At 37.5% G+C, this 19,895-nt stretch overlaps 1 protein-coding gene across 3 annotated transcripts in view; it reads right to left on the bottom strand.

Moving 5' to 3' along the window:
• Positions 1–5,311: 5,311 nt before the first annotated feature.
• LOC126282272 (Hermansky-Pudlak syndrome 5 protein homolog) overlaps positions 5,312–19,895 on the bottom strand; it is an 83,357-nt gene continuing 68,773 nt past the window's right edge. For all 3 annotated transcript variants that reach the window (XM_049981883.1, XM_049981884.1, XM_049981885.1), the window contains one exon: positions 5,312–11,488. In XM_049981883.1, the coding sequence (XP_049837840.1) occupies positions 11,222–11,488 (267 nt within the window). In that variant the 3' untranslated portion in view covers positions 5,312–11,221. The remainder of the gene's footprint in view (positions 11,489–19,895) is intronic.

Raw genomic sequence — 19,895 nt, 5'->3', positions numbered from 1 at the left:
GAGTGAGACGGGTTGTAGCCTATTGCTAATGTTATTCAATCTGTACAACCAGCAAGCTGTGAAGGAAAGCAAGGACAAATTTGAAAAGGAAATTAAGGTTGAGAGAGAAGAAATAAAAACTTTTCAGTTTGCCAATGACGCATTATCCTTTCTGTGCAAGTGCACAAAAAAGCCCAAACTCCAATGGAAATCAATTATCTCTGTGAGCAGTGATGGTAATGGGCTGGGACATTACGTCAGTAGTATTTGGAGAAGTTGGAAATTTGAGTCATTCATGCTCCATGCCCAGATAGCAGAGTAAGTGGTCAATGCGATCGTTTGCAAGAAACAGAAATATACAGGTTCGAGTCCTGATCCGGAACAAATTTTTAACTTTCCCCATTGTTTAATTACAATGCCCACTAGCAGCTAATGATGTTATTCCTGTAACTGTCATATAAAGGCTGCAGGGTCAGCAACATTGTCTGTCCTTTTGGACATGTCTGAAAGAATAGACACCACATATACATTTTAATTATAAGTTTATATAAATAAATGTTTCGTAATTGGTTTGTGAAACTGTATTGTCACATTTTTATTTATTCTGAGGTGGTTATGCCTGCCAAGTTAGTTGCTGTTCACATATAACAACTGAAGATAGATAATTTTTGTTTATTTCTAAAACATGTTTGTACTCATTAGTGAAGTGGTAAAGACATTTGTGACACTTTCAAGTGTAAAATTAAAGAATATATACAGTTTTGTACTTAAATGGGGTACATGGAAAAAAAATGTAAAAACGGAGATATAATGCAAATAGTTTCAGCTTATTCATTTTACATTCAGACACCCACAACTTGATTATTCAGATAAATCACTAACATCCTATTTTAGTTAAGAAATAAAATTTCATTGATTATTTTATAAATGGATAAAGGCTTTAGTTTCTCTAAATTCTATTACTTTAAACCCTGCATTTGCTTAATGGTTACCATTATGTCCGGTGTCTGTAGGTAGAACAGTACATAGGAGCACCTGACAAGTTATCAACTAACCTGGAAAAATGTAGTTTGATGATTTAAGGTCACTATGGATTTATTACAATGATTTTGTGTGATATGCAACAGGTATCAGGTGTTTGTTTATGTTATCAAGTAGTTTTGTGTGTTAAAGCAAATGTGACAGTGTAAAGTGATACTGCATCATGTATTTAATTTCTATAGGTTTTTGAATTCTTGTTGATCTGCAGAAATGATACAGTTCACTAGTACTTTTGTCATGTTTTGCAATGATTTTACATCTTCACAAAAACTTTTTGCAAATTCTTGTTAATAGCTATTAAGTAGAATAGTTCCCTCTTTCCTGAGTTGCATCCAATCTTCAACATCACAAGTATAAACAAACAATAATGTTTCTAAGATCAGGCCGAACTCCATAGAGTTATGTAGATACAGTTTCTTTCTGCCAGCCTTGGTAAGTGTACTTACAAAATTGTTTCATTATTATTATAAAAAATCACTGAAAACCTTAACAAGCCATATATCACTGAACTCCTTTTTCCAAGAATTTTTGAATGTGTCAGTATCTCAGTAGGTGTGTTTTTGAAAACTATATACAGAAAGGCCTTATCATTATCAAATATCACATTATTTGACAAAGTACGAGCCTTTGTACAGTGCACGGCAGAGGGTACCACACACCACCACTAGTCATTTCTTTGCAGTTCCACTTGTGAACACAGTGAGAGACAAACAATTGTCTAAGGGTCTCCTTACGAACCCTAATTTTGCACATCTTATCTTGATGGTCCTTACACAACATGTATGTTGATGGCAGCAGAACTGCTCTGCAGTCAGCCTCAAATGCCGGTTCTCTAAATTTACACAATAGTGCCTTACGAAAAGAACACCATCTCCGCACCAGGGATTCCTATTTGACTTCATGAAGCAACATTGTAACACTTGTGTGCTGACTGGACCCACTAGTAACAAATCTGATGTAGCAGCACACATCTGAATTGCTTCAATACCTTCCTTTAACCTGATCTGGTGTGGATCCCAAACACTAACATTTCACAAGAATTGGTTGCACTAGCATTCTATACACCGTCTCCTTTATTGATGAGCTACTCTTTCCCAAAATTTTTACAATAAAGCGATGTCAACATTTCACCTTTTCAACTACCAACCTGACACACTCATTCTATTTCATATTACTGTGCGTTGTTAGACTTGCATATTTGTGTCAATGTGAATGTGTCAAGCAGCACCCTATTAACGCTGTATTCGAAAATTGCACAACTGTTTTCCCACTAATGTGCATTAACTTACATTTTTCTACGTTAGAGCAAGCTGCCAACTGTCACGTCAACTAGAAATTCTAAGCCATCTTGTATACACCTACAGTCACTCAACACCGCCACCATACCGTACACCACAGCATCACCACCAAACAGGTGTAAACTGCTGATAACCCTGTTTGTCATCACATCACTTATGTATATAGAGAACAATAGTGGTCCTATCATCTGTGGCACTCCTGATGATACCATCGTTTCTGATGAACACTTGCCTTTGAGGACAACTTATCTAGTTCTATTGCTTGAAAGGTCTTACAGCCCCTCATGTATCACACATCTGGAAAGCTAAATTTTCAATAGTCTGCACTGGGCACCATGCGAATTGCTGTCTGGAAATCTAGGAATATGGAATCTGCCTGCTACTCTCCATTCATGGTTTACAGAATATTGTGAGAAAAGAGCAATCCAAGTTTTGCACGAGTAATGCTTTCTTAACCTGTTCTGATTTGTGAACAGAAGCTTTTCTGTCTCAAGGAAATTTACTATATTCAAATGCAGAATGTGTTCAAGAACTCTGCAACAAACTGGTGTTAAGGATATTGGTCTGTGATTATGCGAGAGTCACCTGCACTTTTTCCAGTCACTTAGGTCTTTGCACTGGGTGAGAGATTTGCAACAAAAGCAATTTAAGTAAGAAGCCAGCACTGCACAGTATTCCGTGTAAAACTGAATTGAAATTCCATTAGGACCTGGTGGCTTACTTTTTTTTCATCTCTTTTCAGCTGCTGCTCTATGCCATAGATGTCTATTTCTGTGCTCTACATGCAGGAGTCTGCACAAAAGTCAGACGACAGTATGTTTGTACAATCCTCCTGCGTGAATGATTTCTTAAATGTGAAATTTAAAATGTCAGCTTTCTAAAGACACAATTCTTCTGGTCTCGCATTCATGGCTTTCTGTTAGTATATTCTCTCTTTCACGATGCAGGAGAATTAAACCATCTCAATACAACTGACATTTGCCCCACCTCCCCCAATTTGGTACCCACTGCAGTATTCTGCAATCTAAATCAGGTCCATCCATTATGGGTTCCAGAGAAACACTCAGGCTACTCTTGTATGCTTTAATGTCACCACTCACCTTGCATTAGTTCATCTTTGTCCTTCCTTCTCTCTGGAAATGCAGCAAATAACTTCCATAGCATCCCTAATATTAATTCACCTGCCTTGACAATGTAATAAGTATGTTCATAACTATATCTCTATTACAATGTGTAACTTATGTACTATACTCATTGCGATGGCAAATGTAATAAGAACCTCTAAGGATGTTTGGTTAAATGTAAGATAGGGCCTGAAGGTCCTAATATTGTCAGAAAAACTAAATGCTTCAATGAAAGACAGATATAGAAATGGACTAATGAATCCCCAAATCATGCCGCGCACTTCAAACACAATGCTCGTCTAATACAGTTAATTATAATTATTACATTATGGAAAGGATAGATTGTTACTCATCACATAGGAGGCATTGAGTTACGTAGAGGCACAATGAAAAGACTGCTTAACATGTTGAGTGGTCTTTTCCTTGTGCCTCTCTGCGACTATCACCACCTTTACATGCTGAGAAACAATCTATCCTTTTCATAATTTGCTGTTACATCGTGGACTTTCTACTTTTTTAATCATAACTTCTTGTAATGGAATGATTCTGACCAAATGTTGTTAAAAAAAGCTGTCTGTTGTGATTCATTTCCCACTGCTTTCTACATTTCCTTCTCTTGCATCCTCTCTCTCCTAACTGAAGCAGTTTTCTCTCTCAACAGAATTCCCCTTGCCTGCTTACTTTTCACCTTTGAATTAAAATATAATGTTTATGGTTTGCACAGTTGCACTAGTAGTTTTGAGATTTTGCTAGTGACACTGAAGTTTTACTCACATCAATTGTTAAATATATCTTTATTAATTTTTCCCATATATTGTGTTCATTCTATTGCATCATATGACATTGTGTAAAATTATTTGATAATTTTTTTACATACTTTGGACTCGAAATAATATTTTTCTAAAGATACTATTACCTACAATCTTATACATAATCCTTAATTTAATTTTACCCTGCATGTTTCACCACAGACCATGGTGTTCTGGAGTTTCTGCATGTTTGTAACATTAGTCCTATCCTGGATACAATTTACATCATGATAAATAAACACTTTTTATTTGTCCCCAACATTGTTATTTAATATTGACTATTACAAAGTGGAGTGTATTTCCACTAGGGGTTTATGATGAAATTTAAGCCATCAACACTGGGGTATGTTGAAGTTTTTTCTGCCCTAATACATTACAAAAGATAAGTTGTGCTATCTAACGCCTGAGTTTTACGAATGTGAGTTCTGAATATAATTACAATATTGCTACAAGTATACACCATAGAGGGGAGATAATAAATACTTAGAGAGTGGACAGTTTTGTACTATGTAGCGATTTGATCTAATATAATAAGTAACTGGTAAACAGAGAGAGAGAGAGAGAGAGAGAGAGAGAGAGAGAGAGAGAGAGAGAGAGAGAGAGAGAGGGGGGGGGGGGTTGGGTGAGGGGGGGGGGGGAGTCTTATCACGTCTAACTTAAATGCACTTGTAACAACACACAACAGCTGGAGACCATGCAAGAGTAAAATGATTACTTCTTTGCTCCAGTACCTGCCCAGTGACATTTTATGAAACAATTAAGAAATTTTATAAAAATGAATTAACTGGAAGTCCTAAATTTTTTGCACTAGAGCACATACAGCATGCAATAACTCAAAATTACACTTTTATGGATAAGCAGATTCTTCTGCCACCTGCTTCAGTTATCTCAGGAATAATCCCCCTAACATTACTGTGACTAAGGAAACTTCACAACTCTATTACAGCTTTTCACCTTGCAAAAGGAAAGTTTCCTTTTGTAGAGGAATTTTAAGGGTGAAGGGTGGATTTTCACACAATGTGAAATCAGTAGGATTTACCTCAGCAGTAATCCACATACATAATAAAATAATGATTTCTTTATAATGTCAGTTGTGTTTGTATCACATTGTTTTCTACAAAAAGATCTCTCTTGTAACACTGGAGTAACATATACAAAAAATTATGTAAAGGGCAATATCACGCACACACTTGCAAGCTTTATAAAAGGACACAATTTTTTTCTGAAAAATATACCTAGCTAGGTTAAGTCTCACCACATTTATGCATCAATAACATTTGAGAACCATCAACAATTTTTTAATTCACTCTCTCCTGCACAATGTTTTGAGATTCACACAACTTTTCTGACATCTAGTTTTCATGAAACTCCACACAATGCCATTCATTCATAGAGTTGTGCAACTACAGCTACCACGACTCTTAATCTTCCACTACGATACAAATGACTCAACAGTACAGTATTAGTATAACAGCATCTGCTGATTTTGATAACTTCTACAGCACAGACTGGAGTATTAACTCTTTTTGACTTCACTGTAAGACTCAGAATTTCTATCATATCATATGAAACACGTTACACAAAACTGTAGATGGCAATAGTAGTAGATGCTCAGTGATGGCACACAATTTCTTTCTAAATATTTGAGGCAAGTAACACAGTTCCACAAGTTAAGTTTTTGCAACAATGCAAAATAGTGTACAATGAACTGAAAGTTCTAACCAGTTTTCATATGTCACTGTTGTTAAATAATTAAGAAGCTGTATATAAAATCTCTTCATTATATACAGAATAATGTATATTAAGCCAATGTAATCTGAAACTGTCATTGCAGAACAGCTAACAATCTGACATATTTTAAGCACTGTACTAATCTGTTACTATCAAGTTAACTTCAAATTTTCATGAATACTTTCCTTTGTACTGAAACAATTAGTATAAACACTTAAGGAATACCTACCATTAAATTATATTTAGAAGTCAATTTGTTAAGATAACAAAAACACACAAAACAACATTAAAAGAGAGCACCATTTGATACACACACTAATATTAAACAGTCCATTTTTCAACAAGAAAAAACATTTCTTTTAAAAAAATACACAAAAAGTAAAAGATGACACCACAAATATGAACAAACTTCTTGTTTTTCAGTAACTGTCTTGTCTTTCACTTTCTCTCTCAAACCTTTCATTTAAGAAACTTTGATTAGCAAGACTCAAGATTTAGCATATAGTTTTGTGCACTGCTGTTTTTTTAATCTGTTTTATGTGGAGTCAAATGAGGATTCTTCTGTATGTGTTTCCTAAAACAGCTTATCCAACAGTTAAAGCGTGTCACAGTGAAGTTAATAATGTGGGAAACACACTGTCAAACAAATGAGAAGTCTCAACTGGCGATCAACAATATGCTACATAACTAAATAACTCTGATAATGGCAGACTTTTTCAATAAACTTTCACATTTTTAGCATCCTAAACAAATTATCACAGAATTATCTGGGTCTTGTACTTGCCACTAATTTTAAAGGAAAGAATACACAAGAGCACAAAAATGAAAATGATAATGTTTGTACAAGTTAAAAGTGGAACATGCAATGGAAAAACTATATATTTAATTGGTTTCAGTTTTGGTAACATTCTGTTTTTATAATTAAGGTCTATGAGCTGATTTACTTTATGTTCCTTTGGCTACTCCCAATTGGTCACAAGAGCGGAAGCCACTTACTTTTATCTGCACATCAAATAACTAATTCATTTTCAAAAAGTAGCACAGGTCATAGCGAAACAGAAACTATCACTTTAAGGAGACACAGAGATATTTGTCTGTAGTCCATGTCGCAAATTACAAAAGAATGAGTCACACAAATACAGCAAAAGAATCTTAAGTCAGCATTTTTCATTACTTCACACCGTTGAAGGCTCTCCAAAATGTGATATATGGAATACAATGTGTGAGTGAATGAATGAATGAATTATTAAAGTTCATTAAAATGGTTTCCATATCTTGTGTCTGTAACATATTATAAATTTTAATTAAGTATGAACACAATGTTGAATGAAGATATCACAATAGGACATGTCAGGTTTTACTTCCTTTGCGGGGGGTAGCAAATTCCTCAGACATTTCACAAATAATATGCATTATGCATAGCAAAAATTAGTAATCTTTTTCTTCATATAGAGAAAATGTTGAGTGCACAGACAGACAAAAGAAGACTGCTATACATGTGAGCTTTATGCAAAAATGGTTCTTATAATGTAGAAAACAAACACCCATTCTTGGAAACACAACTGCCGTAAACAAACACAGTGTGTGGCCAGTGAGTCTGGCTTCAGTGGTCAGAGACAGTTGTTGTACTTGGGTGAATGTGTTTGGGTTTTCTAAATCAGAACACAGTCTTCTGGCCAAAAGATCAAACGTACAGTGTCTTTTTGTTGTGTCTGTCTAAAGCTCAACATCTCCTCTATATGGTGAGTAGAAACTTATGCTTTTCATAATACTGTCACTACATCCTGGATTTTCCATTGTTTAGCCTTTTTTTCCATTTGAAGAGTACAGGGAAAGAACGTGCTTTGTCCACTTTTTTCCAAAAGTAAGTTATGTATGCCATCAGATGTTGGCTTCCATGTTGTTTAATATTGGTAATCAACCAGTGTGATAATATGAACAGTCCACACTCTACAACTCTACAAACTCTACAGGGAAATAATGCTACTGAAAACCATTGCTTTAGCCTGAGACATTCTGTTCAGTAATGCAGGTTTTGCAAGTGATTCATTTCAGTGTGAATAGTTAATTATTTATATTGAATGATGTGTACTTAAACAGAGGATGAAAGACAAGGGTGCTTCAGACTCCCTCAGTGTTAGGAAAACCCATGGATGAGAGCAAATGAGTACATTCATGAAGAAATTAAGAGTTGAGCCACAAGAACTACGAAGAGGCTGTAACTGTATGTTAAAGTGTTTTGTGATAGTAAGGGCTGGAGAAAGATCAAGTATTATATAAAATTTAGTGATATGGGACATTGGATTGAACACTCATTGTATCTGATAGATCTCATTACAATACTTTCACTTCAGAGTGCTATCAAGGGAGAATGAAGATTAAGCACAGCTTTGAGCATACTACACACTTACGAGTGGAAGGTGACGACATTGTAAATGAAATTCCTATATGCAGAAAAGCCTTTATGAGGAAGTACATGGAGTACCAAGGCAATGATTAATAACAGGTCAGAATTTTTTGAAGCAGGGCAAGACTTCTCATGCTGGAAGGAATAAGCATGGCAATAGGCTGTAGAAAATTGAGGCTGAAGTAGGAATGGCAGTTAATGATCACATTCATTCATTTAAGGATAGATCATGTCATTACAACAATGACAAGACCAAGAGGTTGTATCTCCCAGAGGAACTTTTGGTGAAAAAAAAAACTGGATGAAATATTCCAGGAAAACTACCCAAATTTTCACGTGTCATATGAAATGCATAGAACAGTTTTAAGAGCAAATTCAATATAGCTTTTGGATATACAAGGCATGATGCATGATCAACCTGAGATAAGTGCACTGCTGAGTTGAAACTGTGATGAATGCAGTGTTACCTGAAAATTAAAAAGATGACATGGAAACACAAGTACTGAAATAAATAAATAAGATCACTATTGATCGGAAAGTACACAAATTCAAAGGTGAAACATTCATTTAAGAAGCCAAAAGTCAAATGAAACAGAAGCAACCTGCATGGACGAAAAATGTACGCTTATCAAACATAAGTACTAATGACGTCTATTACACAAGGCAGTTGTCTGTTTACTCTTTCAATGTTCTCAGCTTTCAAGTGCAACTTCAGTTTTCTACAATTACATTGAAGATATTGAAAAGAAAGGAGCCAATGAAGTTGTTTACAATCTAAATCACTCTGTGACAAAATTATTGGACAAGAAAGTCAAACGTCTAAGTTTCTGTGATTCATCTTCATCCCAGAAAAACAATTACATTGTACCGAAGTATCTTAATTATTGTGTGAGTGAACTGGAACTTTTGGAAACAATGGAAGTAGCTTCCCCTACCAGAAGACACTATTTTTGGAGTGTGATAAGAATATGAGACTGATTAATGTGACAAGCATTAGCAGGAGTTACAGTGAATAGTGTGCAGATAATGGTTAAAGCTTGATGTAAAACTACGCCTTTTAATCTTGTCAATTAAGATATGATACAAAATTGTGGGTCATTTCAGAAGAATAAATATTCGAGGAAATGTCCTTTCCTACCAAGACTCATCAGAGTGTTGGTCATCATAACAAACATCTGTGTGTCATTCAACATCAAGAAACTGATAATGAAGCTTAGATTTTATTGGTGATCAGAGCTTCACAGTGACTTAAAAGTAGCAGTCACTTGAATACCCATCTCTTGCTTACAGGGGTAAAATGTAAAAATATAAAAAAATTGTTTCAGTATAATTTTGTATAATGCCAACAATAATAATAATAACATGTCTCTATAGGTTCTCTGGCAACATTAAACGAAAAGTATTACAGACCTCCAGGTTTTGAAGTAGTATTGCAGAAGAGAACCAAGAGTGTTTTACATAAACATTTTACACTAGGCTGAGAAATGTATGTTGGGACAAAGTGATATTATATTTTACTCTAATTACCACTCTGCCACACGAAGTTAAAATAGCGAAGAGAAAATGCTTACCAAGAAGTGTCTTTATCCCAGAATGAAATTTTCACTCTGGAGCAGAGGACACAGTGATTTGAAACTTCCTGGCAGATTAAAACTGTGTTCCAGACTGAGACTCTAACTCTGGACCTTTACCTTTCACATTCATTGTTTTAAACATTCATTGTTTTAAACATTGTTTTTCATTACACAATAATCAAACACAATTTCTAAAAAACAAAAAAATAGGTTTACTTGATTATATTCTATTCTGCTGTATACACACAGCACATTTTTCCTTTGTTATACATGAGATCACTTTAAACATTATGTCAATAAAATTACAATTTAAATATCTAAGGAATCAGTTTAATTTAATCTATATAGTGTGTCCTTCCAAATGACTTTTGTATTGATTAATTTTGTTCATTATATACTTTAAAATTTCTCTCCTGAACAGTTTATAATATGGAGAAAGCAAATTCTTTTCCTGTGCTCTTCATCTTATCATCATAAAAATAAAAATTTAAGTGCCTATTTTATTTGATATCTCTCACTAAATCGAATGTTTTTAATCGGATTAAAACAGAACAATCCTGAGAGAAATAAATGACCAAACCAAGAAAGCATTGCTGCCTGACAGGCAGTTTTCTAGAATCAGTTACTTTTCTGACCATTAATGTAATTACCCTTTCAGTCACTTATTATTCCACAGTAGCCATTTTTTATTTGCTTTGCATCAACAATATTATGGTCCTAAAATGGAAAAGTCACATGCATTGCTCTGTAAATTCTCTTATAGTCTCAACACAGATTATGAGCAGCACGATTGCCCACGAGATGTAGGAGTGGCAAAAGCCAACAATGAGATCCTCACCCATCAATCAAACAATTACTGCTGATGCCAATCTATACTGTAACCAATTTCACAGCAGAACACTTTACCCCAGCAGATGAGAAGTGATTTCTAGAAACTGTCATTTACTTGAAATGTAGTATATATGTATTGTTTTGGTGTGGAAAGTCATGCCATGTAACACTTGTAGAAAGCACTGTTCCCAAAAATATTTAGTATTGCTTCTCTCGTGACAATTCTGAACACCAGAAAAATGATAATACATCAAAAAATTAATTGTTTATGAGTTGACCATCGTGGTCGTGACTGTTTAACAAAGGACAGACATTTGCTGCTATTGTGAAAAAATAATTATAATGAAATTACTTGTGTTATTAATTTTAGTATGTATCAAAAAGAGAGCCTCAAAATATGACATTTTGTTCATCAGCAATCAACAGACTAACAACAAAGAGGGCAGGTAGCATACTTCTTCCGGAGGCAAACTGTATGGTACACATGTCCACATGGATATGCAGTAAGGCCCTGCCCTTCTCTCAGCAAGACCTGTGATCCTAAGGGCAAGCAGCATAGAGCACATGTATCACGAGAGAGGTCAAGTCGTGCTCCCCAGTGATGATTATTTGCTCTTTCTGTGATGTTGTTGTATCCTGTCTGTTTCAAAACAAATCCATCTTCATGAAGAGCTTTGTTGATCCTGTCTGCTGCCTGCAAATACAAGAAAAAGCAAATAATTTTCTCCTTAATGCCAAGTTAGGGTAACCTAACAGTTAACACTGAATTTTTAGGTTTTCTTTCAAAACAAATAATACAAAAATAACTTACAAAAAACTCTTAGAAATAATAAATAAATTTCACACAGATAGTGCATGATTTTACTCAAGCAGCTTGCTACATAACTTCTTCACAAGGCTGAAATCTTTAATGCAACACAAGCCTTATTAGTACTGTTCCATACCTTTATCATTCTGTAACATGTGCAATATTATTCTGTGAACAGCATTTATTTTCCTGAAAGTTTGTCCATTATAAATTAAATAATGAAACGAAGCACCTGCATTAAGCAGTTAGATTTGGGGAGAAGTGCAATAATGTGAATCCTAATACATTGAATGAATAAAAAGTGCAGCAAAAAACGGGTCATAACCTCTTCATCAGAAGATGTAGTGTGTTCAGAATCAATGTTATATAGATATTTCATATCTCCCTCCCCTTTTGCATGTGAATAACATATTTTATGCACAAGCAATGCACACAGGTGGATGAAGTTTACAGAAACTGAAACCAGCATTAAAAAGCACAGGTGGTGACTAACTGTGGCTCTGACATGAATTGTAAAAGATTGGACCGGCTGACTGGTGCACATGTGATTGAGTTACCAATTTTGTGTAGAAGAAGAGTGTATCTATTCAAATGCTCAATTTACCTTATAGAGGAGATGTCGAGCTGCAGACAGGCACAACAAAACGCCTGCTGTACATTTGCAATTTTGGCTAAAAGGCCTTGCAGTAGAAAACACAAGCACATGCATGTGCACACATTTACACAAGCATAATTATACCCATGACCACTGTGTCTCAGGCCACTGAGGCCACACTGCAAGCAACTGCACCTTATGGGAAAAGGAGTCCTTGGGTGGTGGGGGGTAAGGGAGACGCTGGGGTGGGAGAGTGCAGGGTAGGGGTGGGGGAGCCGCTTGTGGGAGCATGCAACGGCGTGGTGGGGACAGTGTAGGAATCCTAGGTGCAGTCAGGAGGCTGGAAGGAGGGGGGGGGGGGGGGGGGGAGCAGAAAAGGAAAGAAATGGAGGAGGGGAGAAAGACTAGTGGATGTGTTGGTGGAACTTTGTAGTTCTGTAGTGGCAACACGTAGGGAAATATGTGGGTGAAGACAGGACTACCGAAGGTTGAGGCCAAGGAGGTTTAAAAGAACTCTCCCTGCACGATATCCTACATTCCAGTCCCCCCACCACCCTCAACCTCCGCTAAACCCTGTCCTTCACTTGTCTATCCCCTTCCCTGCTCCCACTCCAGAACTACACAGGCTGTAGTTCTCTAGCGTGTCCACTATAGCCCTACACTGTCCCTACATGCTCCCACAAGCAACACTACACCCCCCCCCCCAACCTCTACCCTTCTATCCTTCCCCCTCCTCACCCCAGCCGCTTCCTTACCCCCACCACCAAAGATCTTCTCCCATCAGGGGCAGTTGTTCGCAGTCCAGCCTTTGTGGCCTGGGAAAGTGGTCATATGTATGTGAGTTGTGCTTGCGCTTTTGTGTGTGCATGTGCACGTGTGTGTCCTTTTCATAATGTTGTTGTCATTCTGTTGTGCATTTTCCATTGTTTCAAATGTGTAATGTCAACTAAGTATGTCAGCTACTAGAAATATACTTTAAATTATACATTACTTTCAGAACAGATTTTATATTAAATATTGGTTGTGTTTTCAAGCTTTGTGAAGAAGCAATTGTGAAATTGCTTCCTGACCATCAGCATAGTTAGGCGTTATGGAACAGCTGAACTACTGTGGAAATAGCCATCATGGATAGCAGCCCATATGTTCCTAATGGATTGCAGTGGAAGTAAGTAATGACATGCAAACAATGAAATGTGATGTAATATTCTTATGTCACTGGTCCCTCTCAATTGCGCAGAAAATTCCACAGAACACAGAAACAACACAGTGGTACAATGAAGGAGGGTGGGGAGATTTCATAAACAAAAATTGCCTCAAGGATTCAGGTTCTTTACAAATTCTTTGAGTGGATCTTGCAAAATCCTCTAGCTCCACAGTTTTGGTTACTTGTTGGTGAAATATTATTAATTCTGTTTTGCTTAAAAGAATCATTGCTCCTGTCTGGCTGTAAAACTAAACTGTGATGTGCTATAAGAAACAGTTCGACAGCCAGTCATTTTCAGTTCAGCATCTTTTAAATGTTTTCATACCTTGCGTATGGTTATCTCATAAGCACGTCAGAAAGACAGTCCAATGTTAAAATTAATTATGACTGCTTAACCATACATCAAGGAACTCCTCTGTCTTTGTTTGCTGTCACCATTTGTGTGAAGCTGTAAAAAATTAATTCAGGAATTTCATCTGACACGAAAATACAGAAATTAATATACGTATCTGCTACAAGATGTGTGTTACACCCAAAAGTAAATAAATTAGTTAGCATCACGAATATACAGATGAAAACAACGGCTACATGAGGGTAGACAGATGTAATCTCCATTCCTGGTCTATCACGCGTTATATAACTGTGGCACTCAAATGAAGTTCATGAAGACAGATTCTGTACAGGATATAAGAAGTTATGTCCTACTGCTAGAGACTTAACCCACATTCTACTGCAATGGTGAGAATGATCAATTAGGAATAGGGTAAATCAATCACCTTTGTAACATATTTTGCATATCTCCACTTAATGATGTCTTATGGAACAATTTTCTGGGTTAACACATCACTTAGACAAACACATTGACTGCAAGAAAATGAGAGGTAACCATAACATTGATGTTCACTCAAAGTTATCTCGCAGGTAGCTCTTCAAGAAGCTTGGAATTTTAACTACACCTTTACAACACGTATATTCCCTAATGAAATTCATCACAAACAATACATCACAATTTCAGAAGGCTATCAATGTCAGTACCTACATCATCACAATAAAAAATTACCTTTGTTACCAACTAATAAAGCCGTCAATGGACCATAAAGCACTTCAATATGCATCAATGAAAATCTCTGAATACTTCCCCAATAACATCAAAAGTCTGGTTGGTAGCAAAGAAAGTTTAAAATTTAAATTAAAACCATTTTTTCTGAATATTTTTTTCCATTCTACACAAACTTTTTATTCAAAAATTGATAGCTTATAAATAAATGAACTAATTTTTAAGTGTAGTTGCATGAATGAATAGGACTGAAAAATAATATGTTCATTAATGTTAAAGCTAATTATGTATACATATCCCATACAGTAAACTGATTCGTTCCACATCATTTTGTAAAAAACATTCAAATAATCTACAGAACATGTAGTTAAATAACTTTGATGCACTTAACCTTGTACTAAAACAATGTGAGTAGTGTGAATAATGTTTTATGACAACACTAAACAATATGTAAGTACTGCAGCTCAACTGTTGTGGGCACACTCTTCACTGCAAAATTTCAACATAGTTCATGAGAAAATTTTGGGTACGTACTGGAAGATGAAATACTGCAACAGAAGAGTTGCTGTGTTGCTTGATTGTTGAAGTCAGTTGAAGGGAATCCAAAATGAAAATAATCAATTCAGTCAAGCACTTGTGTAACACCAAACTATGAAGAACGGGAAAACTGATATTTGGAGTTCATGCTTTTTAAAGATACTGGAAGATTTGTCAAAACTAGTCCAAAAGGACGGCAGACTGTCACATTCAAAAAGTAATAAAATAAAGAACACAGGTGGTCTATAATTTTTTTTCAGCTAAAATACCTGTATCTGGTAGCCACTACTCCAGCAGAGATTGTGGGAAAACGTTTTTGTCGCTCATATGAGCAGAGCAGTGTAGTACAAAGACTATTCTACAGAGTTTTGTGAAGACACTACTCCTGTCTCTTAAAGACTCTTCTGTAAAGAATTCCATGGGATGAAACACTACTATTGCATGACACATGGGCCAAAATGGCCCATAGGATTATAGGAAAAACCAAGTTTTACCTTATCCTGAAACAGGTGAGACCGCAACCACTACACCATCCACTCAACTGAAACATATTCACACTGGTGCTCTGGGCTCTCATGACCTCCAGTGTTGACCAAACAGCCACTTTAACTTCCTTCTCTATTTCTTCATGTAACATTTTAATTTTTAACTTTCCTTTGCCCTACATTACAGTACGGCCTCTGTAGAGTGTAATTTAACATTACCAAATAAAAATGAAATCATATCACTAATGAAGGCTTGCACAAGCCTCCCTATTCTTGGTACATACGCACAATCATGCATAATTGAAATTTGATCAAGCATCATGCTGCTTGTACAGTCCTGATGCTTTGGCAAATTTATCCTACACACATTCGAGCATGCTTGAGCAAGCACGCTTGTCCACGGGTGCTTGTCAAGCATGCAGTTACAGATGTAGCTGCATTAATAGACCAAGCCATGTGGTAACAATTACACTATTGTATCAGCAATACAGTACCAATTCTTCATATGCCATGTATTGCTCTTTCCAGCTGTCAGCAGTTATTTAAAATAGCATTGATCACTTTTCCCATTTTCAATAATAACCAGATATTTCAAACCAATGGACATTTAATGAATAAACATTACTCTTTTTTAAAAAGTTTTATTTAAATACAAAAATTTCAGCACTGCTTGTAAGGCAAATTGAAAGACCAGTTTTTTTACCCAGTTATTGGGAAAACAAAGACAACCTAATAAATATAGATCAAATGAATACCGAAAAATACATTTATTCAGAATTAAAATATCAGTATCGGTTTTAACAGGTAACTTTTTCCCATTTCTACCTTGCCTCTACCACCGGTTTGCACCATCCTGCCTCTAAGCCACCCCTCCCTGCCCTGAGGGCACTATAGTTTGGTTTCAGAATTAGTGGTGGTATCTTCACTCAAACTGGTGTCTGGACCACAGCCTATGGTGTTAACACAGCGCAGCAAGTGGTGTATCACTTTGTTATCTTTTGGAGGATGTAATAGACATTGAAGTGAAGAGTGACCGTGATCATAACTTGAAAATTACTTTGTCAAGGATGGAGGAGCCAACTGACTTATCTGAGTTTAGGAGTAATTGCAGAGAGTAGTATCTGGTGTCTGTAAGGTGTACACACTAACTTGCTTGGGCATACTGTGCCACACATGGAGTCAGTGCCTCTAGCCTATTATATGTATTGTCAGTGTGGTCACACTGCAAGGCCAAAATAGAGATTGTAGATGGCTCATGATAAACAAAAAATCTAGTTTGTGATGAGTTTTTGGAGCCATGATTCCTTTTTACTTTACTGTGTGTAATGGAGAGTAGTGTTGTGATGGCAGAGTCAGACACGCCAAGTTTAACGAGCTGCAGGCAGTATGGATATTGTTGGAATAGGTGGCACAGCTGACAAAATTTAGTTGTATGTGAAAGTGATAGCTAGTGATAAACAGTTTGCATGGCTTCAGGTACCACAGCAAGAGGTGAATCCAGCTCCCACAGGATTAATTGTTCCCTTGTTTTCGAAAATCATCTGAGGATGGGAGTCAATGACAGACACTCAATAGCAAAACTGCGACTAAGGGGAGACATGAACACGTACATACAGCACACACAGGCACTAATGAATGCAGAAATTTTGAACAGATGGAAAAGGGGTGTTTGCAAATATGTAAAAACAGAATAGTGTGATATATTTTCAGGAGCAGTTGAACACTGTTGTGAAGAGGCATGGCAAAACTGTGTAAGATATTGCAGACATGATAAGTAAAATTAAAGAACAAAAATGTACAAAGAGAGAGGTTGCTACTTACTGTAAAGAAGTGAGACATGCACCATTCACACACACCTCACGCACAAACAACTACCACCTCCAGCATCTCCGAGAACTATCATGTGGGATGCAAGCAGCAGTCTGGCAGGGTGGGGAAGGGGTAAGGATAGTAGCGTATGGGTGAGACAGAGAGAGGAACACTGTCTGCTTGAGTGTGCAGGAACTAGATACCAACAGGTGCACCATCAGGGGGCAGGTGGTTGTGAGGCAGGGAGGTGGGGGAGAAAGAGAGGGGGAGAGGAGTGGGGAAAAGCAGGTGAATGCATCAGCAGTGGGCTGCCAATTAACAGGGTGAGAGATGAGAATGGGGAGGAGATGATAGGACAGAGGGGGTGGAAACTGTTGGGTGGAGGGTGTGGAGACAGTTTGTTATCATAGGTTGATGCCGGATTAATTACAGGAGCGGAGAATTTGTTGTAAGGACAACTCTCATCTGCTCAGGTCAGAAAAGCTGGTGGTGGAGGGAATGACCCAGATGGCTTGGGTAGTGTAACAGCCATTGAAATCAAGTGTGTTATGTTCAGCAGCATGTTGTGCCCCATGTTGGTCTACTTTGCTCTTAGCCACAATTTGTGGTGGCTGTTCATCCTGGTGTACAGCTGGTTGGTAATCATACCAATATAAAAAGCTATGTAATGATTGCAAGAAAACTGATAAATGACATTGCTGTCTATAAACCCTGCCAGAGTGATCCCATCCCAGAAGTCCAACACACAATCCCTGCTTAAAGCCTTAGCGCCCCCCCCCCCCCCAAACATCTCCCCTGAATTCATTTCCCTCCTCAGGCTTATGACACCCTGCACATTCAACTTTACTTTTACACGCTCCCCAAAATTCGCAAACTCAACAATCCTGAATACCCCATTGTAGCTGATTATTGTGCCTCCACTGAAAGAATTTCGGCTCTCACTAACCAACACCTCCAACCAATTATCTGCAGCCTAGCCAACCCATGTGAAAGACACCAACCACTTCCTTCACCGACTCACCACCATCCCCCACCCTTTACATCCTGGATCCCTGTTTTGTCATGTTGATGGTACATCCCTCTACAACAACATCCCTCACACAATGGCCTTACCACTACTGAACACTACCTGTCCCAACGTTCTTCAGACTCCAAACCAGCTGCCTCATTCCCCATACACCTTACTAAATTTAACCTAACACACAACTACTACTTATTTGAAGGGAAGGTATACAAACAAATCCACAGCACAGCCATGGGCACCTGCATGGCATCATCCTATGCTGATCTTTTTATGGTCCATCTAGAGGAGACCTTCCTAGCCTAGTTCCTGAACACTCCATCAGGCAGTGGCCATCTCTCTCCCCACCCGTAAACTACTATCCCTTCCTCTTCCCCACTCCCACCAGGCTTCTGCTTGCATCCCACGTGACAATTGTATTCTGGTCCAAGATGCTGGAGATGGTGGTAATCTCTGCCAGTCTGCAACTTGATAGATCTTCTTTATGGTAAGTAGCTATGTGTCTTTTCTTACATTGTTGATATTCCTTGCTGGATTTCCATTGTTTGAAAGTTAATGAACACACATATGAGTTTGGGGCACAGCAAATGCAATTTCATTACAAGAAGCTGAGTAGACGGTGCTCAATGCTTTTTGAGGAAGTTGTTGTCATACATGTCAAGAGGGGTGCGTATAGGTGCAGCAAAGGATCCGTATTCTGCTATTAGGTTAGTGACTGAATGCGAAGAATCTAACATATCAACAGGGGTATTAGACAGACGTGGGGTATTTTCTGCGAACATGGATTGTTACAGGTGTGGACGGCTGTTCTGCCAGCCAAAGAGAACCACACAATGGAAGGTATCAGCAGTAGATTTTTAATGACACAGTTTGTTGTGCATACTGTTATGCCACTCCATCTCCCAAAGACGAAAAACCTTGCTTCGTTAAGACAGAATGCAGGTCAGTTTCAGAGATGCTCATCACCAGGAGGGGTTTCCACGTAGCCTGCTTGGCCAGCCTGTCAGCAAGTCAGCAAGACATGGAAAGAAGCCTTTAAATGCAAATGGGAACTCTAAGTCCACCTAAAAGCATTCCTGGTAAAATTAGATACAATGAATATACATGCAAAGATGGAGTGTGCAGTAAGTGGGTGTTGCAAGAGGTAAGGAATATAAGTTTTTTGTTAAACATGAGGAGATTGTGCCAGTCACCAGTGGTGACATTGGGTCAGAGGCAATGGAACCTGCCATGCTACAGGTTGAAGGGGGTGGGTGGGTTGGTTGGTTGGTTGGTTTAAAAAGGGGGGGGGGGAGGAGAGGGACCAAACTGTGAGGTCATTGGTCCCTTGTTCCCAGTGGAACAATTACCCAAGGGAAAGAAGAAAATAAAAACGACATACGTCAGGAGGAAGGAAACCTCACAAGAATGACAGAAGGACAACAAACACTACAATGGACAAAACAGGATGGGAAAACCACAGACACGCACGAAACAGGGAGAAGAGATTAAAATTAAGAAAGAACACGCGATCTAGTGTCTGACCATGAGAATAAGAAAGGAGAATCCAGCACTCTGCAACACATTAAAACCTCCACCCTAAAAG

The sequence above is a fragment of the Schistocerca gregaria genome, chromosome 7 (genome assembly GCF_023897955.1).
Source record: "Schistocerca gregaria isolate iqSchGreg1 chromosome 7, iqSchGreg1.2, whole genome shotgun sequence".
NCBI classification, from domain to species: Eukaryota; Metazoa; Arthropoda; class Insecta; order Orthoptera; family Acrididae; genus Schistocerca; species Schistocerca gregaria.
The sequence above is the reverse complement of the archived record's forward strand: the minus strand, read 5'-3'. Positions and strand labels throughout refer to the sequence as shown.